This window comes from Filicampus tigris, chromosome 18 (assembly GCF_054856515.1).
Source record: "Filicampus tigris isolate MCC_2025a chromosome 18, RoL_Ftig_1.0, whole genome shotgun sequence".
NCBI classification, from domain to species: Eukaryota; Metazoa; Chordata; class Actinopteri; order Syngnathiformes; family Syngnathidae; genus Filicampus; species Filicampus tigris.
Window position 1 is genome coordinate 3552989 of NC_141234.1, and position 25598 is coordinate 3578586.

The window sequence follows — 25598 nt, forward strand, 5'->3', positions numbered from 1 at the left end:
GATGTGAAGAGCAAAATATCTGTGAATGATTGACAGCAACTTAAATGCTTCAATTGCCTGTAGATGCCTCAAGATGGTGGCGAAGCACTACTTTGAGACAGCATTGCCCTGAGCTCACTCAGGACGCTTATCACCCTTGTTGGAAAGGGAAAAAAACTTACATCCAACTTTCCCCTGCTAAAATGAACTGTTTCAACACTTGGACGTACTAAAAGATAACAGCAAACAACTGTAAACTCGTCCGTGTCTCTTTTGGTCATTGGATATGTTTGGAAGCAAAATGGAAAACCGTCCGTGTCTCTTGGTCATTGGATGTTATTCTTGGAAGCAGATATAAAAAAATGGAAAATCGACTAGTTATTTCATTGTCACCGACAGCATTTCTCCTTCTGACCAGGAGATGACGACAGCGAAGCGCCTGAAGACGTAATAATAATAATGATAATGTACATATGAATGTGCTTGAATCGTAGGTGTCTCTCTTTACTCTAAGAAGCTATGCTGTGGATGGACCATCGTCTTTAACACCCACATTTTTGTCCAGGCGTGTTTAAGGAGTTGATTATTTAAATATAAATCTGCTGAACCACAATTCAAAAGCAATGTCTGGTTTTCAATGCTTAATTTGAATTAACTTGTCGTTTATTATTATTATTTCTTCAACATGGGTACCAACCATTTTCTACAATTTAGTTAGCGTTTGTGGAATTAGACTGGCATTACGATAAAATTGTATTGTATTGCATTGCATTAGAGTACATATCGCCATCTCCTGGTCAATAAGAGAAATGGGTCCGTGTCTCGTTTGGTCATTGGAAACTGTATTACGTTTGACAAAAAGATACAAAACATTGAAAGACGACTCGTTATTAGATTTTCGTTTTGACTGAAACACACAATTGAAGGAATCCTGATTTGAGAACGTGGTTTTATTTTATTTGATTATTTTGTTTATTTCCTTAACAGGTGATAAATGATACAAACCATTTTTACATGTAATGAGAGTTTGTGGAAGTTAGGATAGAAATGGAATGACAGTCCAATTCACGATATCGTCTTCAGGCGGTACACTGTCGCCATCTCTTGGTCAGGAGGAGAAATACTGTTGGTGACAACTTCGGGCGGCGGTCCGTGTTTCTTTTGGTCATTCAATAGATAACGTTTGGATAGAGAAAACGACTCATTTGATTTTCATTTAAACATCGAAACACTAAAATTGAAATACAGTTTGATTATAACTTTCACATGAACAACTTTGACATCTGGGTTAGCAAATGCCGCACACTTTCCTGGAGATTCATCGTGACAGCTCGGCCACTGGGTGGCGATCGTGTGCATTAGCGCCGTTGACAAACAAAAGAAAAAGATTGGCTTGGATTGGCCGAAGTGACGTCAGGCCTGCTGGTGATTTGGCGACAATTGAATGATGACGTGCAGCGCAGAGGTGCGGCAAGATGGCGTCCGATCGCTTAACTTCTCAGGTAAGTCAACACACGAGCACATGTTTGTCGTTTTTTGCCGTTTCTCACAGTGCCATTTTGTTTGTTGCAGGATTATCACACTTGAGGGACGCAATGGCGTTTGGCGTTTGAGCACAGCACGTCACAATTGACTTCTTTGCTTGATTTAGCAGCGCCGTTGAACAAGATGAAGAAAACGATTGGCTTGGCGGACGTGGCGTCAGGCCTGCAAGTCAATTGGCGACAGGTGTGCACGACGTGAATCATCGCGTACAGTGCACAGTGGCGGCAAGATGGCGGCCGGCCGGGTGACTTCTCAGGTAGGTGAGCTCACGAGCAAATGTTTGTTGCAGGATTTGCACACTTGAGGGACGTAACAGTGTTTGACGTTTAAGCACAGCATGTCACAATTCATTTATTTGTTTGATTTAGCAGCGCCGTTGAACAAGATGAAGTAAACGATTGGCTTGGCGTACGTGGCGTCAGGCCTGCAGGTCAGTTGGCGACAGGTGTGCACGACGGCAGTCATCGCCGGTAGGCCACAGGTGAGGCAAGATGACGACCGACCATGTGGCATTTTCTCAAGTAAGTGAACAGACGAGCACGTTTGTTGCCGATTTTCACAATGACGTTTTGCTTGTTGCAGGATTTGCACACTTGAGGCACACAACAACGTTTGAGGTTCGAGCACAGCACGTCACAATTCACTCTTTGCTTGATTTAGCACATTGTGCACATTTTTTTTTTTGTTTCACCTTGATTTCAAATTTGTTTGTTTTTAATGCTGGCCAGCTTTTTTTGTTGTAAATGACACTCCTTACAGCTTTGTACTTGGCATTTGAACTGTTTTTTTGTTTGAAGTTTACTGTCTGTGTTAATGGCTTACCTTGGGAATTGAAGTGTAATGCTTTTATTGAATATGGTGTATTTTATTTCGGGTGGTATGTAACTTTTTTTTTTCCTGGATTTTTCTAATGTCCTGATCTTAGGTTTAATGTCTGTCAATTTTTATTATTTCTTTGTCCCCCTCACCCAATCTGAGGTAGGCTTATTTGTAACTTTTCCCCCCATCCTATTTATTTGCACATTGGTGAATAACCCGCCATATTAATACAATGTACTTTCTTGGGAGTGTTTTGTCTGACCCTTGACACCGGTTGTCCTGAATTTGCTGCTTCTCCAACCTGCAGTCAGTCAAGTACATTTGTACAGCTATTTATTTACAAAAGTGTCTCAACAGCCGACCAAATGCAAACCCAAACCGGGCAAGGGGGAAAAAAAAAAAACCTCCAAAGCCCACTCGACCGGGCTTTGCAGAAGACCACAGATTGAGGGACAAATCCCCTTCCAGGATGACCAGGCTGCTAGGGAGGTTGAGTGGGCAACAATTCACACAACGAAGTGTTGTACAATGCTAACAAAAACAACACGAGACTCCATTTCATGAATCAAATGGCTGCAGGTGGACTCCAGAGAAGCGCTTCTTCCTCAATCGTCTGTCAATCCAAAGGCGACGCCTCCGATGTCGGCGCAGAATCCACACAGCAAACAGTGCCTACTTTGCCTCATCAGTTCGTCCTTTCCTCCAATCCAGCTCATCGTCCACCCTGCAAAATGTGCAATTGTGCGCATGTGTAACACTGACCCTTCTCGTGGCCTTTGGACCGCCGCCATACACCGCAAGCGGGAGGGACTCACTAAAACATCAGATGGAACAGATGTATGAATGTTGGTACCATTCAGAATAAAACAAAAATCGGCATACGATTTGAGGCCCATGTTTTTTCACCCTCCGCGTACTTTTGCCTCAAAAAAGACACCAAAAAAAAAAACACTTGGACATGTCATTATCCTGGTCCAGTTCCTCCTCTGGTGCCTCCACAACCTTGAAACACACAAAGGGGAAAAAAGGTTGTGTTGATCACTATGACTTAGTCCCCCCCAAAAAGTTGACTTACCTTTCCTCCCACTAGACAAGTACAAAGCCATTCGGAGTATTTAAAAAAAAAAATCTGGCCAGCATTAAACAAAACAAAAATAATTTGGAAACATATGGCATAAAAAACAGCACAATGTGCTAAAAAAAAAAATCAAGCAACGAGAAATGACTTGTGACGTGCTCAAACCCTGCTGCGTCCCTCAGATGTACAAATCCTGCAACAAGCAAAATGCCATGTGAGAAACTACGACAAACACTTGCTCGTATGTTCACGGTCGCCATCTTTCCTCACATGTGGCCTGCCGGCGATGACTCCCGTCGTGCACACCTGTCGCCGAGTCACTTGCAGGCCTGACGCCACGTACGCTAAGCCAAGCCGATCGTTTTCTTCTTCTTGATCAACGGCGCTGCTAAATCAAGCAAAGAAGTCAATTGTGACGTGCTGTGCTCAAACGCTGTTGTGTCACTCAAGCGTGCAAATCCTGCAACAAACATTTGCTCGTGAGCTCACTTACCCGAGAAGTCACCCGGTCGGCCGCCATCTTGTCGCCGCTGTGCACTGTACGCGGCGATTCCCGTCGTGCACACCTGACGCCACGCCCGCCAAGCCAATCGTTTTCTTCATCCTGTTCAACGGCGCTGCTAAATCAAGCAAAGAAGTCGATTGTACCGTTGCTTAAACGTCAAACGCTGTTGCGTCCCCCAAGGGTTGACAATCCTGCAACAAGCAAAATGTCATGCGAGAAACGGCAACAGACATTTGCTCGTTTGTTCACTTAGCTGAGGAAAGGTCACGCGGTCGGTCGTCATCTTGCTGTCGGTGTCATCCGTGCACTGCACTTGCACACCTGTTCCAAAAAACGCGCAGGCCTGACGTCACGCGCACAAATCCAAGCCAACCTTCTTCTTCTGTTTGTTGATCGGCACTTTGCACACTAGCGCTACCCGGCGACCCCTTATGATGACTGCATGGCTTACTGTGGAAATTGTTACTTCAATTTCTTGTTTATTGTTGTGTAAAGTACTTTGTTACAGCTCTAGCTGTTATGAAATGCGCTGTATAAATAAAATTGTATTGTATTGTATAACACTACATCGCCTTCAAGCGCCACGCTGTCGCCATCTCCTGGTCAGTATGAGAAAGGCTTTCGGTGAAAACTTCCGGGAATACAAACTAGAGCCGTTTTTCCATTTTTGTGTCGTCTTATATTCTATTTTTGTCGTAGAAATGAAATTTGAAAATCAAATTCGCTTTACTTTTCCGTATTTCAATTCTGGTATTTCTATTTTAAAACGAAGTTAAAATCCAATGACCAAAAGAGACGCGGACCCATGATAAGTGCTCACACAACAATTAACAAACATGTGAATATCGCGCATTCGTTTGTGGATTTCAAAAATACGTGAAAATCCCGAATATATTAGTGTGAATACCTTTGAGACAAAGGAGGCGCTTCGGGCGATGACGTCGCCATATAGGCATGCTTGCGTGCACCTGCCACACCTGTCCAAGCTTTTTCTCACTTCCGCTAGTGACGAACGATAAAAACTCACGAAATTTGGCATTTTTTCCACCCCAATTTGACTCACTTTAACGTGTGTGAGCGGACCTACAAGCAGGTGAGTGGACTTTTCGCGGATGTGTGTGTGTGTAAGTGGGCCAAACAAGTTCCAAAGTTGAAACTTTGCATTCCTCCACTCTTGTTTATTAGCTAGCACACCTTCGGCTAACCAGGCCTGTTTGTTTTTGTTTAGTTTCTCCCACTTTCCCATCACTGAACTGCAAATGTTCCTGTCAAAACACAAAGTAAATGGTGTTTGAAGAAGTCATTTACACTGACAGACGTTTACGGTCGTTTCTCTGGTCAAAGTCTTCCTTTTCTCCGCCTTTCTCACGAAGTGGCTACACTACAACTTATTTCCAGCTATTCATGAAGTGGTGAACTCTTTTAAGAAATATCCTTTTCCCTTAAAAATCTAAATAAAAATAATTTGTAAACTGTTTTGAACAGCGACTTAACAAGAGGTAATGTGTCACAATAACATCTCCAGTCATCAAAAGTGGATATGAAAAAAAAAAAAAAAAAAAACCATTTCAAAATATTTTCCACCTTTGTGACCTGTAACCTGTACAACTCAATTGGATTTTTAGATTTGTTTTGACAGGGAAATAACTGAGGCAATGTGGTTGCATAAGTGTGCACACCCTCCGAAGAGTGGAAATGAGGCTGTGTTCGTAATCGCATTCAAACTCATGCTACGTCAGCATACATGCCACCATTTAAAGTGCTTTCAATTAACTTAAAAGTTCACATGTTCTAGAAGGCTTTTCCTGACATCTGTATCACATCTGGCAGCGCTAGCCATGGTCTGCAGCATCACTGCACAAAAAAACTTTTTATATGCCAAGTGCATTGTTTTCAAGCTGTTCTCAGAAAACACCATGATGAACATACTTTGCTTTTTATTCACTTTGAAATGTTTTCTCCTCACAGGGAAAATTAAATGATGCTTGTGAGTATGCGGAAGATGCGTTTCTGACGGCCAGACAGCTAAATAATCACATTCATAGACAATTTTTGAATTTTTACCCCAACTCCTCGAAGAGGACTAAAACATGTCTTGCCAAGTGACTGGTGAGGAGGAGCTGGCGGTGCTTTTGCCAGTCGGCCCGATTGCGCAAGTTCAGCCGACAGGAGGTAACAAGACTGCGGAAGAGGAATTCAAGGAGGAAAAATCCGAAGTAAAAATGGAAGCCGAGGAGGAGGTTCCAGTTGCCGGCGACGTCACCCTGCCTTGGCCTGGCGACAGGGCCAAGAAGAGCGAGGACACGGAGGGCGTCTCGTCGGGGGTTTGCGTGTCTGACGCCGAGGACAAGAATGAGGACGGGCTGAGCAAAGCCAATTGGCGTGAGAGCATGGCCGAGGGCGACAAGTGGAAGGATGACCTGGCGGGGTTGCCGAGGGACAGCAAAGGTGATGGCTCGCTGGCCGATGACGAAGAAGAGGAGGAGAAGGAGGAAGAAGAAGAAGACCATGAGGAAGAGGACTCCCATTGGGTCTCGGGGAAAGCTACCATGGGTTTCACTCCTCAAGTGAAAATCGTGCGGCGGCAGTCCAGTGAGGTCGTCCCCCAAGAGAGCAGACTGGACATGGGCATGGACGACCGCCACTATCTCGACACGGAAACCGCGAGGGAGTCGCAAACGGACCCGCCTCTTGACGACTGGAATGAATCGCAGCCAAAAGACAGTGAGTACAGTACACACACCTCAGAATATGAGGACCTTGAAAGTGTAGAAAGTATTTTTGGTGTTTCTTCCATTGCGGCACAGTGCAGTCTTGCCAAGTGTGTTGTCTTGCGTTCAGGCTTGTGCGGCGACATGTGCAGCGAGAAGCTGAAGCTGGCCTTGTGGACGGCGTCAGGGGCGCTGGTGTTCCCCTTCCTGGTGTGGGGGGGATACGCACTCCTCCCGTTTGACTCCCCGCTGATGGGCAGCGCCCCCCACAGGGTGGTCTACACACTGCGCTGCGCCATCTTCGCCTCTTTGCCCATCTTGCTGGGTAATTTAGCCTCTTCAGGGTCACCATGTGCGACCGGTGTGTGTGTGTGTGTGTGTGTGTGATGAAAGTACTGCGGATCTCAAGGTTTCCCAACCGTTAATGGAAACACTACAAGAGCTGAACTTTATCTGGGCAGCCACGAGCAGAGTTATAAGGAGGTGTGCAGATTTGTGCAACCACATTTTAATTTTTTACTTCGTCTCACCAATAAAATTTGAGTTTTTTTTTTTTTTTGTTTTAAATGGAAAAAAAACCAAAAAAAAAACATGGCATTTGAACGCAAGTGTGTAGACTATATCCACTTTATGTGTCACGTTCAAACATGAAAGTTATATTTACCTTTTTTGTGTTTATAGGTGTGGCGGTGCAGGGTGTGGCCAGGGTTCGCTATGGCGAGGTGATGCCGAGCTTCCAGAACAAAGTGCCTAACAGGAAGGTGTCACTGCACAGACATTACGTCAGCCAATCGGTGGGCCTCTTCCTCTTCTACTTCCTGCAGCTGGCCGTCTTGGCGTCCTACGTCAGCCACGACCTCATCAAAATCGTGCCGCTGCTCACCGTCATCTTTGTCTTTGGAAGGTACCACAACACCAATCAGACACGTCACACACACACACGCATATAGGTAGACACTCGACGCGTCCTTGGCGGTCAGCTGCGATATGTTAGCTCATCCACCATGTTGAATGTGTCAGAGCTTACTACACAAGTCAGTAGACTGAATTTATCAGTGCAACGACCTACTTAATACAGTTACTTTAGATATCTTAAATTAAAATTCCAACCATTGAAAATGTTCTCACAACCACTCATAGATGTTGAGTGTAAATTCTGAATCGTCAATCTTATCTTTTAAATGTGTAATCCACCTGCCATAACAGCACTTGACATACTTGCATAACATTGTATTTTGACCTGTTTGCCCACGTAGTTGTTCTTGCCCTCAGGTTGATCTACTGGCTGTGCTTGTCGCTGGGCAGCAGCATCCGAGGCCTGGGCTTCGGTCTGTCCTTTTTCCCCATGGTGGTCATGCTGGCCGCCAACCTCTACTTTGTGTCCTCCTCAACGGGACCCGAGGCCGTCTTTGAAGTGGAGCCACCCACCACGGCCCCTCCGCCCCAGCAGCGCTGGTGGGGCTGAGCGGCACGGCGGGAGTTGGGGCCCGAGCAAAGCATTCTTGATATCTGCCAGCCGCCAACCCCAAACACCCCCGCACGACCCTCCCGCCCCAAACTCACAATTAAGTGGAACGAACTCTCCATTTTCAATGACAACTTCCCCTGCCAAAGTCTTTCATTCAAGTCAAAATGATCTCCTACGAAAATCAGACCAATTGTCTGAAAAAAACTGTGCAGCCTTCAAGCAACTGTAAATAAGTCATTTTGTATGAGGTTGAAATATTTCAGATTTTTGAATTTTCTGCTGATCACTTATGAGCAACCGATTTGTGCTGAAAGTTTGAATGACTATTTAAGCGAGGCCAATCAACGTGTGCGGGACTGCTGAACGTGATCAATAAAACTTCTCGAACAGACGAGCACACGGTTGAACTTCACTCCGTTTGTCATTTAATATATAAAATACAGTAAAACATACGCAAAAAGGAGAAGGTTTCAAGGGACTTGGATACTTTGGTACAACAAACACTTTTTTTTTGTAAAAGCGGTATAGAATTTCAATAACAGTGCATACTTTTGTATATGAAAATATACACAATATCGTTCAAGAAAAACAAAACGGCAAAACATCTTTACATCAAAACCCATAGCAGACTAGCTCAACACAATATATTAGCTATAAATTTCATCTTTAGTATTTTATTTGCTACATCATTATGACTGCGTGTGACATAACTGTTACCTGCGTCCCATGCGTCTAAATGTTTCAAATTCCATCAATTTTTCTTTATAAATATATTCTATATCAGGATGAAAACTGCAGCATTTAACTGGTACGTTCCTTTTATTGCATTTGCTAATACCGCATTGTCCGATCGTGCAAGTTGCTTTGTTGCTTTGAACAAAAAGGAAACCAGTTTGGATGTCGGTGATACGATGACAAAGACTTCAATGTTCCAAAAATTACAAGCTTCACAAACTAAAAGGCTCCATTAGTTGTTTGGCGCTGCACTGAGCCGTTACAAAGAAATCAATCTCCAAAACGTAACATCGTACACGACACGTAACAGGGGTCCAAGTGTCATCAACAGATTGTCATTTGACCACACGGGGCAGGATGGAGCCAATCGGGGTGGTGCCACTTTGCAGTCAGCCATTGTTAACTGATCTTCATGTTTTGGCCTTTCCAATAAAAAGCATTTACAGTATGGCCACATTTTACACATGCCTTTTATAGTTTGTTTTTTTCCCCATCGTGTTATTGTTACCCAATAATTTTGTAATGTGGAATAGAAGTTATAAAGTGGAAAAAACTATTAGTTCATTGGACAGCAAAAATGTTTGCCATATTTCTGCTTGTCTATGAAACTCATGCATATTCATATTGAGGGTTTCTAATTCTGTAAAAACTAATGGGACTTAAAAAAAAAAGTATCTTAAAATTATGATACATGCTTTTTATTGGACAAATGTTTTTGTCATGAAAATAATATTTCTGTCGACTAGCAAGAACATTTTTTACTGGCATAAACATGTTCTAGGTCAGCATCTTTTTGAGTTTTTTTTTTTTTTTTGTCATCGCATCATGCAATGATTTAAAACAAAACATCTCCATCAACGTAAATAGTTTTTGGTAACAATGTTTTTTGACATCACTTTCCAATGAAAAGCATATACCCGGTATCTTAAATTGTGCATTTAAAAAAAATAAAAACATTTTTTAAGTGACAAAATTGTAAATCAGCCGCAATCAGATGTAAACGATGCATCTCCAAATTTGGTGATTTTGAGATGGATTAAAAAAAAACAAAAAAAAAACTGAAGTGAAACACATTCATTTTTTGAATGTGTTGTCACTGTCCACCAAAATGTAAAACATTCTTAATTGGCAAAAATTGCTTCATCTGATACATTTGTACATTTTTTTGGCAATACATGCTTACTTTTAAAAATGTTTTTGTTTAATAACCATAAGCTTTGAAAGCTGGTCTTGTTAATCATAATGACTGTGATTGTCCAATCAAAACTGCACATAAAACCAGGGTGATTTAACTAGCTGTCCTGTGGTTGAAGTTAGTATCCCCGTCATGACATTTAAAAAAAAAAAATCTTGATGATTCTTGCGTGGTATTTAATTTTTAAATAAAGCGTTTTAAAATGGATTATGTTGTAATGCAATAACAGTCTTACAGAGCTTAGCACTTTAAAGCTCTCCTAAAAACATCAGCTTTTTGTTGTGTTTTTTTTTTTCTTTTGTTTTTTTTTTTCCTCAAGTGTTACAACACAGCTAAGCGCCGCCAGTTCACGCATGGGCTTAACAGTCAAGTGACCTCAGACAAGTAGGCGTGATTACGGGGGTTATTATTTGGGACTTCGGTGTATAAGGTCGGAGTAGACATCATCTCTAAATAACTTGTGCACACACATTCACACACTGAAATTATGGCGACGAAACAAATTCCTATTAAAAATGACATCAAACAATCTGTTGACTTGACTGGTTGCCGTAGAAAAAGGGCTAAATGTGCGTCTAGATAAGAAGCTAGGCTAATGTGAAGGGCAGTGATTGTGTGCGAGTGTGTGTTGCTTTTTCCAATGTGCGTGTTGGGTGTGGAGCAAAAATGACAACACGACGACCAAGCAGCACTAAGTGGTGTACGCTACCCAAACATATCAACGTCACGCTTGTTTATAATAATAATAATAATAATAGTATAATAGCGGTGTAGGAGCAATTTCATGTACATCTACGTAATTCACCAAGTTGACTGTTAGGTGTCATCATTGTATTTGTTTTCAAACCTATTGAAGTTGGAAGTCATCATTTTGCAGGTGTGCAATGAGACAGAGGGAGCAATACGTTTTTTTTCTTTTGACCGTATTAGTTCGCCAACATTACATATTCACCAAAGGACTTATTAACGCGATCAAGCGCGTCAAACACCCCACGTCTAGTCACCCCCAGTGGCTTAAATATGATCTTAACCACTAAGACAGATCCACTGAATTGCCTTTTTTTTTTTTTTTTTTTTTAGGGCTAGCTAGCAAAGTCTATGCAAATATACTCATATGTACATAACACGCGCTTGAAGCCAAAAAGCTAATGGAAGCGTTAGAAATATAGAAAACGTCCGTTCACTTTGGGGAACCACGGGAAAAGAAGATGGGGGGGCGGGGGGGATTAGCTCGTGCACGAAATGAGGACATCGACGTTTCGTGGTGGAGGTTTTCTACAAAGTGACGGAACTTCAGAGCCAGTACCATCGGAGAAGGAACACAACTGCGTGTTTGCATGGCGCCCAAGTCGTAAGGAGCCACAAGAGTGTTCGTTTTGCGTGCACCGCGTTTCGTTAGGCATTCCGAGGACTGCGTTGGCACGAGGCGCTTCCAAAAAGGAGAAGAAGAAAAAAAAAAAAAAAAAAAGTGTGGCGTGGGAGGGATTTGCTGAAGAATGGACTGGTTTAAAATGGCATCCACAGAAAAGCAGGAAGTGAGGTCCGCTGAATGTGGACTTGGATGAATGGAGGTGAGGAACAAGGACGTCAGTCAAAGCTGAATGGACCCGACTGGACTTGTCGGTTGGTGAAGATGTTTTTGATGCAAAAGGCTTCTTCATTTCTAAATTGTGGGTGGGGACTGCGAAGTTTGCCTAAATATCTCTGCTTGCCAGGTGAAGGACAGGCTGGCTAGTTGAATAGTCAACTGACTGATTGGTTGGTTGGTTTGTTGGTCAATTGACCAGATGTTTGGTTGGTAGTTCTGCTGGTGTTGCCTGGTGAATGACCAGTTTTGAAACTTTTTCATTTTCTTTTGGGGGCGCGCCGTATCGTTAATTCGCAGATCAGCAGCTTTTTGACAAATCTAATAGAATGCTGAAGGGATGATCACAACTGCAAAGACAGTCATGAAGAAATGGTTGCATTACCTTGTTTTCTTCATTTTCGTATTCATTTTAATGCCTGGTAACACGTGACTAACATGAAAGTACTGCTTATCCAAATAAATGTACCTTACGTTGTAACAGGCATTTAAAAATGAACAAACTGAAGAAACGGGTGTGGTCTCGTTAATTTTTTCCATGTCTGCAAATGGGCTGCCTTCGTCCGTTGACGAAATAACCAACTAACCAATCAGTTGACTAAAAATAACAATTGACTGCCCAACAAGTCCACACGCTCTCTCTCTCGTTCCCACTTCATGAATAAAGTGGCCACTAATAAGACGTTTTGCCACAAGGTCAATCAGCCAGACCTAAGACTGAGAAGTGAGGGAGCCTTTTGGATTCAAGGTGAAGTGTCTTAACAACCAACACGAGTCCACCTGGCCTCCATTCATCTTTTGCCTGGATGGCTGAGAACGTACACAACGCGTTGGGGCTCAAATCTTGTGTAAAAGCGCGTGGTGAGGCATTTGTAGGCACGTCCTCACCTGTGGCGTGTACGACGTGACGTGATGTGTTTTAAGTGCCGTCCGACCCTCCCTGCGTGCTCTCGGATGCCGCTTATGTCACCCAGGCGTCCAGTCTCATTCTCTTGATGTTGCCTCCCTCTTGCTCCGGCGACGGGCTGAAGTCAGTGCGGCCTGGCCCGACGCTCCCCGCGGTGGCGGTGACCATGTTGTTGTTGTTGTTGTTAGCCCCGCCGCCGCCGCCGCCGCCTGTGTCCTCGCGGTCGCTGCCTTCGAAGGAGCTGGCGTTGCTGCTGACACTGTCGGCGGGCGAGCGTCCCGTGGGCGGCTCCAGGCACAGAAGTGAGCCCGGGTACTGGGGCGGTGCCGTCAGGGTGGCGCCGGAGGACGGAGGCGGCGGCGGGGCCGGCGGAGGGCAAGGGGTGCTGCGGTCCCGGCCCGGCGACACCGGCTCCGACTTGATGCTGACGCCGCTGCTGGTGTTGACCGTCAACATGGCGCCTTGAGGTATGTGCGCCACGGGCCTGACCGCAAGAACACCACCACCGCGTTAAACAAGCCAACACCAATGTGATGACATCACGTTTCCAGCGCAAAACACGAAGAAGCCATTTTCAACAAGCCTGTGATGCATTCAGGGACCCTGTGGCTGACACACAAACGGGAAAGGTTCCGGAAGTGAAAGCGCAACACTTTGGATTCTTAGCCAGAACATCACAACAAACCAGATAAGCTAATGCTGGCATGCTAAGCTAAAAGACAATCGGGACATTGACATGCGTGATTAGTGCTACAGTTGGAACCTCTATCAAGTCGAACATGGTGGCAACTGCTCTGTAAACAAACGATTCTCTTATTTTGCTTTTTCTTTGGGTTTCTGGCATGGGAGCGACGAATATGCACGGGAAGATACTTGAACTAAACTGATGCTGTCAACACAAAATTAATCTAGTGTTTTGATCTTACATGATTACTTTGTAAAAATGTAGTGCGATAAAATGCCTTCAACTAGAACGACAGTCAGGATATTTTACTGTAAACATTTAAACTGCTTGTACATTTACTTTATCAATATTCACAGTGAAAACTTGGAAGAAAATTATTCCATGATGTCTGGTTGCAAAAGTGTCTCAGGGTGGATCGTGTTGGACCTTAAAAGAAGTTCCACTGTACTTGCGTTACCTTACTATATCATATTATTGCCAGAGCTGGGCATGGGCCCTCTGTTCTGCATATTCAGTCAACCCACGTGGTCCCGGCCCGTCCCTCGCCGGCGACAGCCAATCGGCGTCGAGAACGTAATCTTCACGTCACACGCAGGCGCCGCACGAGCAGACACGCCGCAGAACAAAGAAAAAATATCAGACAAAAACAACTGACACACACGCGCGCGCACAGCGTTGTCATCGGTGAACGAAAAAGAATATGGGACACATGCCATTGCGTCTGTGGCACCGCAAGGTATACCCCACACCCTTTTTATTTTTTATACTTTCCTTACTCGACCGGGTGTCAGGAGTGCGGCGCCCGCATGTGGCATCGGTTAGGTCCGTTCTTGACGCCGGTTGGCTCGCTCCGACCGACTGGGACCACGTGGGTCGATTGAATATTCAGGACGGAAACCCGGGGACGATGTCCACCTCTACCACTTATGTGGCTTATCATTAGCCTTTTTCCAAATGACACAAATTAGTCAGCTCGCAGTCCAACCAGTGAAACCATGCTCAAATCATCTTTTTTCCACTGAAGCTACGCTACACCAAACAAGCTGGGCGTGTTAGCTTAGTCAAGTTTGTAGCTTTGTGATGGACGACGGTGCGTTTTGACTGTCACAGTATGTTGCCATTGTAGGAGTGGAACTCTTCCACGAACCAAAGTCTGGATACACATAGTCCAAAGAAGTGCAATCCCACTTGCGATGGTTTATCTGATTTATGAGGGTTGAAACCAAAATGACATGGTTAGTCATCTGTACCGCGTCATCTGCAGTCAAAGGTTTTGTTTGGGAGTGTCCAATGAAAAATGAGTGATATGATATTGGGAATTCACTTCCAGAAGGATCAAGACGACAGATCCGGAAGCGTGACATGACATGTACACACACACTCACACATGCTAAGGACGAAGGCGGGTGCGGGCAAGGGGATTCCAGCCAAAAAGCATACATGATGACAAACGGGGGGGGGCGGGGGAGGAAAAGGAAGTGGGATACAGTACCGGCCCAACCACTCATCTCTACCCAAGAGCAGGTTGGACGGAGAGCCCAGACTGTGGGGAAGAAAACAAAAGGTTGGAGCTTCCCAAAACCCCAAAAATGGTGAACCGGACATAATTGAGCGTTGATCAATAACCGGATTTAACGTCAATTATGTCACCTGAAACAACACAAACTCTTCTGTGCTCTTCTTAATGCTACACACAACGAGGGACTCGACACTAGAACACTCAAAATGACCACAAAGACACAACGAGTTCCTTCCTGCTTCACGAATGCGCTCGTGGCTCCCTTTGAAGCGAACTGTACAGCGTCAAAGACAAAAAGACTCGACAACTCGACAGGGACAAACGCAACACAACACCCACAGCGACAAAGTGTGTGTGTGTGTGTCATTCTGTATCGACTAACATTACAGGTCCTTCACTGGCTACGGCATTAAGTACACCTGCACAATCCACGGCCTGATTTGCACTGCGCAGCTCAAGTGGTATACTTTCAGGGATTGTCAAAAACATACAGACAAATGCTGCGTGAATATGCTACATCAAGATGTGCCCATTAATTCATAATCTCAATGCAAATTGTGTAATGTGGAGGTTACCGCCATTTAGTCAACAGGACAAGCCGACTAAACATTGATGGTCATGTTGAGTAATTCGATTATTTATATATTACTGCCGCTGACGACTGAGGGATGCAAAATATTCATTTTAACAGGGACCGATGGCAGTTCAATCTGGCCCACTGAACATTTACATTATCAACATTTGGGCTGAATTAAATTTTTTCCTCCTAAAACTGGATAATTGATTTTTTTTTCTTTTTAAAAAATCGTTTATCATGGTGTGAAGGAAATTGTAAAAAAAAAAAAAAAAAAAGTATACGTGACACTTTACAGTACACTGTCCTGAGTATTGTTCAGGTGTACCTAATAAAGCGTCTAATGAGACTATGTCGTTCTCCATACAAACACAAGGTGGCGACACTGGACGCGCGCGCACACACACACTCTTGCTCAAAAACGCTCTCAGACACTCACGCACGCACATGCACACAAGCACGTTTGCAGTGGCCGTTCACCTCAGATTGGCGGCCAGACTGGACACCTGGCTAGACAGCTCGCTGCTCTGTTTGTCCACGCCCCACATGCTGCATGGCGACAAGAGCACAGAATAGACTTCAAGGGCCCGCCGTTCACACTAACGTCTGCGACCCAACCACCGCGCAAGGGGCCGGGGGTGGGGGTTCATCTGTCTATTTGCGTCGCCGGGAATAACCGCGGCCCCGAAACGTTGTTTCTAGCGCGTCGAGGCTGAAATGGTGAAATGCTGGAGAAGAACGGTGAAATGCTTGCATATAAATATGTCGTATGAGCAGCATGCGGGTGGATCAGACGGAATAGCTGAGAGGACTTACACCAAGTTGCTGAGCGACGCCAGATTGATTTGCTGCTGCTGTTGCGTTTGCTGCTGCTGCTGCTGCTGCTGCTGCTGCAGTTGCTGTGAGACGACGGGCTGCTGCTGCTGCTGCCACGTCGCCACGCTGGTGGGCAGCAAGCCGCCAGGAGACGCCAGGGCGTGAAGGGCGGTAATGTCAGCGCTTGTCAGCTGGTACTCTGCAAAATATTTGGGCAGGGTTCATTTCGGGTAGCCTTCTCTCACACTGCCTGTCAACAGTAACCGCCAGATAGCTGGATCCTCTCCCAGCTGACTTGGCTGAAACTTTGCGGCTCACCTGTGTTGTACGCCGTAGGCATGGCGGAGAAGGAGAGCCCCTGCGCCAGGAGGCTGGGCGTGGCCACCGACACCACGGGCGTGGTGAGAGTCTGGGCCACCTGGGCGCCGACTGCCAGCCGCTGGGCGTTCTGTCAGAGAGGAGAGGAAGCGAGTCGTTAAATGTCGCGACGTTTACATTTGGCAACTCTCTGACATGCTTGCAGTGACACCGTACACAGTGTAAGGATTTTCCCTTATGTGTGAAGCATACCGTAGGTGGGATATTACATTAAAGGCAATCCAATCTCTGATGTGATATGCTGGCTTATCTCAACTCTTTATGAAATGGCCCAAATAGTCTGACGTTAAATGGCTCCCAGAAATAGACAAATCTCAATCTATTCCAATGGGGAATAGAAGTTCATTATCTCCCATGCTGACTAAATTAACTGCTGAGGTCATATCGCTAACCAAAACAGCAGCACCTGTCAAGACACATTTATAGTCTCCGATGGGTTGAGTCTGACCGCATGTTGTTGCTCTGAACGTTGACGCGAAGACCGCCTCTTTATAGTCAATTAGCATTCCAGGAAACCCTTGACATATGGTCGCCATGGAGCTAAAAGGCCGCAGCCATCATTGGTGGATTTGCCGATCAGACACACTCAAGATTCGGACTTGTATTGTTTTCCTTCTTCCTGAAGACCAAACATGCCTTTAATGTAATGGCAAAAAAATGTTTAGATGTGTGTGCAAACTGTCCATTGTGCGTCAGGGAGGTGAAGATGAGTGTCAACTTGTCGGTGGAACAAGGATCATGCCATGCGGCGCTTCCCTGCTTGGTGAAAACAGTACAGTAAACCCTCACCGATTCGCTAATGACCATTTTTCAGTCTTTTGTTGATTTTCTGGAAAACACGCCTATTTGCACACTATATGGCATACCAGCTCCTTCTATTGCGCAATGTTAGCACGCGAGAATATCGATGTATCGCGGAGTCAAAAACGTAATTGGTAATATGTGTTGTGGAGTGGCCACAAAAACGCCAGCGTCCTTGCACATCTAATCTTTTTCGGGATAATGTAAGAGGTGAGTTTATTCAAATGTATTGGGATATCCCGTATGCGGCTTTAAAGTATTAATAGAGACCAATTTTGTGCGCGTGTCAGACACTCTCAATTTGTTTCTATTCATGGTAGGTCCCGGCCCCTAAACACAGCAAATAGTGAGGGTTCACTGTACTTCTTTCCTTTTGGTAAACTGTCCTGGATCATGAAGACCATGATGCCGGGACGAGAGAACAACACGGTCCTGAACCGCATGCAGTCACACTGAGTGGGGATCATCCTGAGAAATGCCAGTGAAGCCAAAAAAAAAAAACAAAAAAACAAAAAAACCCATCCAAACGAAACAACAAAAATCAATGAGTGTCTTCTTTTCCATCGTGACCATGCTAAGATGCGGACATTCACCTCATTTACCAATTCCAGCTCATCCTCTGTCTGCAAAGGGCGGCAACAGAGAGGGTTACATGTTTATACGTCGTCACAAAAGTAGAGAGCAGTAGAGGGCGTGGCTGCATTGAACGACACGCTACAAGCATGCTGGAAATACAGCGCTTGTCACTGTGTCTATGTGTGTGTGTGTGTGTGTGTGTGAACACGTTTGTAAAAACCACAAAATATGCTCACTGGCAACACCTGCAAGAATGCTGCCTGACTAGAAGACAAACAAGGCCACAAGACGGCAACAACAACAAACAAAGGATCGATATGAAAGGCATCCAAAGCTCACCATCTGCGTGAGGCTCTTCCCGCCCTGCGAGGTGATGACGCGGAGGTCCGGTTTGCGGCTGCTAACCATCTGGGGGCTGGCGGGCGGCGGCGGCGGCGACTTGGCCGGGGCCACCTTGCCCAGGCTGTTGCCGTTGGACACGGCGAGGAGGCCCGGTGAGGCCCTGGCACTGGTGTAGCCGTTAGCTGTGCAAAGGGATCAATAAGGCCAGACTAATACAACTAATGAAGACGATACGAATCAAGTACTTACGAACTGGACTTGGACATCCTCCATTTGAATTATTCAGATCACCTCCCAGAAGAGCGCCTGTTGAATCCCATCAATAGTCAGTACCCGATGACCACACACACTCAAGCGCAGCATCATTAGGAGATCCTCAAAAAAAAAAAAAAAAAAATCGGAAAAAAAGCCAGAAACCGCAGGTCTGACATTTTGACCATTTTCAGGTGTACTTCAAAGACGAACATTTTTCCGATTGCTATCAATTGCAATTTTCTGACTGCCAGTGCGCAATCAGTTCAGGGTTGAATGTTTTACAAAAAAATTGGCAATTTTGCAACTGCATGGATGGAGCGTACACTGAAAAAATAAGAGTACTTGCTTTTCAGTTGCACATGATTAAAATGTGTACATATTTGTTTATTCTTGAAAAAAAAAAAAAACACGGGAAAATGACATTGGCTTACCACATTTTAATCATGAGCAACAACTGTTCCAATTAAGTCAATCAGTAATGACGACACAGCAACATGCTTCATAACCGATCAATTATTATTTTCATAATCCTAGGATCTCGCTTCGTTGACTGGCTTGGAAAATAGCCACATGGTTCTGCTGAGGCATCCATTACATAAAAGCAATAAAACATAAACACCTTGATAGTTGCGTCACATTTTGCGGTGCGGCTTTCATAGGATGCATTGGAAAGTGAAACGCTTTCCAGTCAAAACTTTTTAGCGCTCCTTTCTGCCGAGCTCGGCAGAAAGTCTCACCTGCGCTGGCTGGTCTCTGCGGCAACCCGGGAGACATGCTGTTCCTCGGAGGGGCCGGTTGCTGTGGCGACAGGAGGTGGGTGTCGGCGAGCGACGACGCGGTCACGTAGGAGGTAGTTACCAATGCGTTGCCAGGGTTGCTGAACTGCAGCGGGCTGGGATTGGACGCCTGCACGGTGACGGGCATGGAGAAGGTCTGCGGAGGAGCCGTCGACTGCTGCCATGTTTCAAATGACAAGACGGGTGTGATGCACGCTGCTTTCTAACCACACGACCGCACCGGTTTCACACTCACGCCGTAGCGCTTGTAGAGAACATCCAGGTCCTCGGTGGTCTTCCGAAACTTGTCGTCATTCAGGGGACTCTGATCGATGGAGTCTTCGCCGTCGGGCTCGGGACTGTCACAACCATTGAAGCCTTTCTTTCGCAAAGTCTGCACATGCAAAAACAACGTAAGGACGACCTCATTTACATGACATGCTGTAAATAGACATGAGAGGTGGAAGGTACGATGTCAATATTAGAGAAAGACTGATGTTTGTTTTCTGCGCCGACACGATACATGTTATTAGTAGTCAAGGAGGCCGATAGCCGATATTTTGAGACGATATTCATTTTCAGTCAAAGGGCAAAAATTGGACTGAAATTTTTTCATTTGTTAAAGTGTCTTCAAGCATGTTTATGAACAACTTTTCAGATTTGACAAATGTTGAACTTTTTTTTTTTCTTTTTTTTTATAAATTGAAAAAAAAAAAGTTGAGGGAACTCCTAGGGTCATCAGCATGTCTTAAAAGTCAAATAGCCTCCCATTGTTTTCTACAGAAATTCGTTTTCCAAAATAAGTGAAATATTAAACGTTCACTTATCTTTCTACTAATTTCAAACAAAAGGTGCAGAGAATTCCCAGAGTCAGCGGCATTTCTTATAAAGTTTATAATCAAACAGTTTTAAAATGTATCTCATCATGTCAGAATTTTTAAAAAGACTGATGCCGATATTCATTAAATGCCGAATATCGGTGCCGTTAATCGGCCTGGCTAATAATCGTCTACCCCTAGTAATGTTGTATTTTTAATAGTGTAAATATGGAACACTAGACACATACACAATTTGCAACATTGGGACTATAATCCGCTGACTTTACTATACAGTGTGACGTTACCTCGATGATGTCGGCATTAGTGCGGCTCTCGTGTGGCTCGTTGTACTCGGTGTACTTGAGCAGAACCTTGTCCATGTCGGTGCTGGCGTACTGGAAGAGCTTGTTGGCGTGGTTGAAGATGATCAGGGCGATCTCGCAGTCACACAGCACGCTCAGCTCGTACGCCTTCTTCATCAGGCCAAACTTGCGCTTGGTGAACGTCACCTAGGAACAGCGGCACGTAAAATCACATACTGTATGCACGTGTGAGAGTGATCATCATGGGACGGCCTCTACTTCAATTGAGCAAGGGGAAAAACCCACAGATTCTCATGACACAGAGAGTCAAAGTTTTACCCAAGGTTTGCTCTGAGAGCACCATTTCTTTGCTGCGAACGTGCGAGCTAAAAACTCTCGGGTTGAGCTGCGTGTTTCGTTTCAACTTCAAAACGACAGCTGCTCGCGCAAGTGTGTCAAACATGCGGAGCATTCAGCTGCCAGCAACTGGCATGAAACTGGAACCCCCACAACACACCAACAGCAGCGGCAGCCTGAATCCAACTCGGTTGAGCTTTAAAAGTTCACTGGGGACTCGGCGTTTAGTTACAGCGGGCAAGTGTTAGTGAGGCAGGGCGCCATAACATGGAGGTCAAAAATGGCTCTCACTTACCTGCTTGTTTCTTTCATCTGTGATCCGCTGGATCTGAATCTTTTTCCTACCCATGATGCTTATGGGCGATCAAGTGAAATAAAGAAGCTCTCTCTCTCTCTCTCTCTCTCAGGCCCTGCAAGCTGTTTTTTTTTTTTTTTAATTGCCACGAAAGAAAAAAAATAAATCAGGTGCGGGAAGGCGGCGGAGGACAACAGCTGTGGCGGTGCTGGCACATTTCTCTGGCCGGGTTGAAAGTGAAGCGCCGGGCGGAGGAAAATCGCTCAAATCAAATGGCTGCCGAGGGGGCAGGGTGTCGCTCCTCACCTGCGGGAAAAGAAGGACATTTCTGTAAAACGTTACGTTTCAATCACAACATTGATACGCTATAGTGTTACTTTAAACATTGCTTGTACAGTTAAAGGGAAAGTCAACCGAAATTTTTTTTTTTTTTTTTCAATAATATATTCCATGCAGGCCCACTAGTTGAAACAAGGCATTCTGATAAATATTGCGTTTGTGGAATAAGAGTTAATCCACTTGTTTTTAGCCATCTCTGGGGGCGGCCATTTTGTCACTTCTGTCGACTGAAACTCACAACTGCTCAGGGCTCAGGTAACGACCAATCACGGCTCACCTGTTTTCTGAAGCTGAGCCGTGATTGGTCGTTACCTGAGCTCTGAGCAGTTGTGATGTTATTTTCAGTCGACAGAAGTGACAAAATGGCCGCCCCCTGAGATGGCTAAAAAAAAAAAAAAAGGGCTGGATTTTGCTGCTTAACTCATATTCCACAAACGCGACATTAATCAGAATGCCGTGTTTCGACGAGTGGGCCTGCTGGGAACATATTCTTGAAAAAAATATGTCTGGGTTGATTTCCGCTTTAAAGGTTTAAAATCATGACAGATTATTTTTGATCCAGTTTCACTGTACTTGACCAACGTTTTTTCACACAACACTCAAACACGAGGCGGTAAACCTGCTGACAAACGTGTCCATTGTCCTCCGTGATGTTTACGAAGATCATTAAGCGGAGAGTCTCTAAAACACCATGTGTGATGATGCGCTCTATTATGAGGGACTATCAGAAGAACACAGAGTTCCTTCTATTATCATCGTGGAGGAACATTATCCCAGAGGGAGATTAGATGTGTTCATGTAAGGCCACACAATGACATCCCTCTTCTTGCAACATGGTATAAAACATGATCTTGGATTGGAATGACTCAAGCCCTGCGAGGCTTCTGAGCATCCTCATTAATGAGTGCAATTGACACGTTTATGCAATGTCCGTCCCCCTTCCCTCAAGGCGCTGATGGCTCAATTAGAAGCGGCCCGGAGTATTGTTTGGACTCACTGGCAATAAGGTCGGTTTGGCTCTTTTATGAAATTTGTCCAAACCCGAACGCTGGACACCCGGAAGGGGGAGGTGGGGGGGAGACAAAGCACAATGGCTAACTTGTTATTTTAAAAGGGGTGTTGGTGGGGCGGCCATTTGGTTTATTACAGCGAGATCAAATTGGTTAAATCAGCCAAGTGATGCTCAAGCGAGCCTGATGAAGGGGGGACGCAATCACGCCGAGGGTCTTCATCTGTCTGTTGTGGAGTGCGCTCATTAGTGCCACTGACCTTTAAGTGAATTACACACTAGCCAATGAGATGTGGAAAAGCAAAAAGCACGCACGCAGACACGCTTACAGAGCAATTATTTCCACTTCTGCACTGACTCATGTTTTTTTTTTTTTGCAATAGCTCTTAGCGTAACCTTCACATCTACATAAAGGCCAGTAGGGATTTTGTCAAACACACTTAAAAAGTGACATCAAATTGTGTGCCCACGGCCAAATAAACACTATTTTAAATCAATGAGTACGAGGAAGAACATTACTACGCATCTCAGAGGGGACTTTGTGACTGTACAACAAACATGAACATACAGTGGAATCTCATAAATGGCACACGATCCATTCCGTGAACAATTTTGCCCTCATGGGAAATATTGTAGTCAACTCAGTGAATTAATGCGTTCCTCGCTACAAGTGTGGCCAACACAACACCTCTCGTTTCCAAGTTCCATTTCTGGTTTCATGGTTATCACAACGTACCCTTCTGTGGCGGCATCACAAAAACTCAAAACAAAGCCAAAGAAAAAGTCAACGCTAATGAGCTGATGAGCTGAACCTTCACGAGATTTGTTTTACTTTGTAGTTTCCACTGTATAATCACAGCGCACAAGCCTTTGAGAGCGTTTGATGCAACTCTAAAACGGTTACATTCTCAAAAGAAACACTTAACACACCAACGACCACAACATACAATAAAACATTTGTTGCAGACAATCGGCAAATTAATCCATGTCGAAACTCAAACTGGATCAAAGACACTCGCTACATGTCCAATCAGATCGGGGCGAAGTCAACCCTATCCAACTCAAAGCGCATAGCGGGCGTTGTTGTGCGTTCTGGGGGCTGCGCTACTTTTCTTGACATACCAAACTCATTTCAGAATTGAATTACAGTTAAAATGATTCAGTTGTAACTCGGTGGATGATTGGTTAGCACATCTGCCTCCCAGTTTGGAGGTGCAGATGTGGGCCTTCCTGTGTTGAGTGTCCGTTTGCCCTGTGGCTAGTGTGCATCCTCCCACATTCTCAAAATGTCCATGTTTGGTTCATTTCAGACTTGAATGTGTTCACTGGTGTAAAAGTGAGAGTGAATGGCCGTTTGTCTATATGCGCCCTGCAACTGGCTGACAACCACTCCGAGGTGTACCTTGTTTCTATCCCAAAGTTTGTCAGCTGCAATTGCCTCCAGCCCTAATGAGGCTACGTGGTATCGAAAACGGATGGATAATCTCAACTACATTAAAGACTGAATCTCGTCAAGTCAAACTCAAACCAATCCAGGTAAATATTAAGATTGCCTTACCCTACCTCACCCCCCCCGCCCCTCCACGCCAAGTGAAGCCTCAAGGACAACAATGCAACGAGATGAGCTTTGGACAAAAACGCCTTCAAGTGTGCAGTCCTTTCACAGACTTTATATGAAATGTCATTTTCTCACTCTAGTGCAGACATCTTCTCCATGGTGGTCCACATTGCATTTTTTACGGGGACTACGTCGTGGTGTCCTTTGGCAGATGGAAGACAGGCAGGCCCACTGACGCAAGAGAGGAATCACAGTGTCGTTTTAGGACATTTTTTAGCGAGCTTGAACCGTGGGAAAAAAAAACGCAACCAAAAAAATGACGTTGACACGAGAGTCCACCGGAATCGAGGCCATTAGACAATCCCTCGTAACGAGCTTCGGCCGACAGCCATTACCTTCCCTTACAACTCGGTGCGAACGCACTACTTTACATCACGGCAACTTTCGTTCGATAAAACAAGTGCTGGAGATAAAGAGATACGGCGTCGCTAAGCATTTAAGGAGATTTAAATAAGCAGAGCAAGCGGCGGCACTCTGGTGCGAAGGTGGGTGGGGGGGGGAGACGCAGGAAGGAAATGTATCACTCCACTTACCCTGAAATATTGCCGATTGAAAGCCCACACAAGATACGTCTGTCGGGCCAGGATACTTCTCAATGAAGAACAATCGATTAAACTACGCTCGCGTACCGTTTCGTTGTGAAAGAATCCGCGACATTTTATTCCATTTCATGTTTTAAGTAACTATACCGTCCACCAAGGCGATACAGTGAAAGCAGCGTATGATCGACGTCATTGACATCAGATTTTGATGGACGCCTGCGCGGGCCAATGGGAGGCCAAGGCAAGATGCGCCTCGGCCAATGGGCGCGCTCACGCTCGCGCGGGCCGGTCCCAACGGAGAGGACATGACGGAGATGACGGCCATGTTGTGCAGTGGTGTTTGTATCCCTCCGCCACATTATTTACCTTTTGCATGATTTTTGCATGTGGGCAAAAATGTCAGTGGAGACTACAGCCGTTATGCCGGAGCCCGCTAGTTCATTTGTGTCTACACTTTTCCTCATGCCGCTAATTCACTGTCGGAAAAGGACAAAACAATGTTTTATATCGCCAATATCGTCCTGACAGACGTGACGGCATCATATCACTGCACACTGTATGACGTCCATGCACTAAGTGGAACACCCCCGCCCCCCCCGCCCCCATTTATGTGGAAATTTCAATGGTCATGGTCCATATAACGGCACTGGAGACTCAATCCACTGTTTACCGTCCACATAATCTGTTTCACGACGTTTAGTCTTGAGTGCTTTTATTTCACTGAATGTATGCGAGACCATGGGTGGGCTGCATACAGCCCGCGGGCCACATCTAGTAGCTAGACTAGTGGTTGTCAAACTGGGGTCCGCACTGCAAGCCGTCTCTTGGGGGTCGGCAAAATAATTTGCACTAAATTATTAAGTGATATCAACGTCTTAAAAAACGGCATGTCTACGTATGGTTGCTGGTGTAAAATAAATAAAAATAAGCATAATAAACTGAGTATTCCTTCTTAACCTTAGCTTTGGGACAATTAAAGCCCTGATAAGACATGTCACATAAATCTGACATCCGCGCATGAATAAAGTACTTTCTTTTTTAAATAGTAAAAAAAGGTGTATTATTATAC

The 25598-nt window shown here is 44.9% G+C and overlaps 2 protein-coding genes and 1 long non-coding RNA gene across 11 annotated transcripts; 2 read left to right on the forward strand and 1 right to left on the reverse strand.

Annotated features, from left to right (window-relative positions):
- Positions 1-1369: 1369 nt before the first annotated feature.
- Positions 1370-3227, forward strand: LOC147132043 (uncharacterized). 4 transcript variants are annotated; one of them, XR_015081948.1, is made up of 4 exons: positions 1370-1481; positions 1552-1780; positions 1893-2005; positions 2107-3227. It is a non-coding gene; the product is annotated as an uncharacterized LOC147132043 (long non-coding RNA). The 4 variants fall into 4 exon arrangements; XR_015081951.1 differs by having other exon boundaries at positions 1896-2005; XR_015081950.1 differs by having other exon boundaries at positions 1856-3227.
- On the reverse strand, positions 2660-24714 carry LOC147132044 (myocyte-specific enhancer factor 2D homolog). Of its 6 annotated transcripts, XM_086013567.1 has the most exons (18): positions 24521-24714; positions 21022-21327; positions 20373-20576; positions 19506-19643; positions 19332-19427; positions 19211-19271; positions 18468-18524; positions 18216-18400; positions 17894-17923; positions 16440-16569; positions 16122-16320; positions 15786-15854; positions 14705-14755; positions 7302-13011; positions 4834-5191; positions 3915-4376; positions 3692-3809; positions 2660-3614 (listed from the first exon to the last, which is right to left on the reverse strand). In XM_086013567.1, the coding sequence occupies exons 2-14, from the start codon at positions 21073-21075 to the stop codon at positions 12582-12584; spliced, it is 1704 nt and encodes a 567-aa protein (XP_085869693.1). In that variant the 5' UTR covers positions 21076-21327; positions 24521-24714; the 3' UTR covers positions 2660-3614; positions 3692-3809; positions 3915-4376; positions 4834-5191; positions 7302-12581. The 6 variants fall into 6 exon arrangements, with proteins under 6 accessions (XP_085869693.1, XP_085869691.1, XP_085869690.1 ...); XM_086013565.1 differs by having other exon boundaries at positions 17903-17923; positions 19211-19427; XM_086013564.1 differs by having other exon boundaries at positions 19211-19427.
- tmem79a (transmembrane protein 79a) lies at positions 4841-8502 on the forward strand. The gene is made up of 5 exons (XM_086013571.1): positions 4841-5019; positions 5895-6650; positions 6768-6962; positions 7319-7541; positions 7910-8502. Exons 2-5 carry the CDS (start codon positions 6017-6019, stop codon positions 8100-8102), a joined length of 1245 nt encoding a protein of 414 aa, XP_085869697.1. The 5' UTR covers positions 4841-5019; positions 5895-6016; the 3' UTR covers positions 8103-8502.
- Positions 24715-25598: the final 884 nt, after the last annotated feature.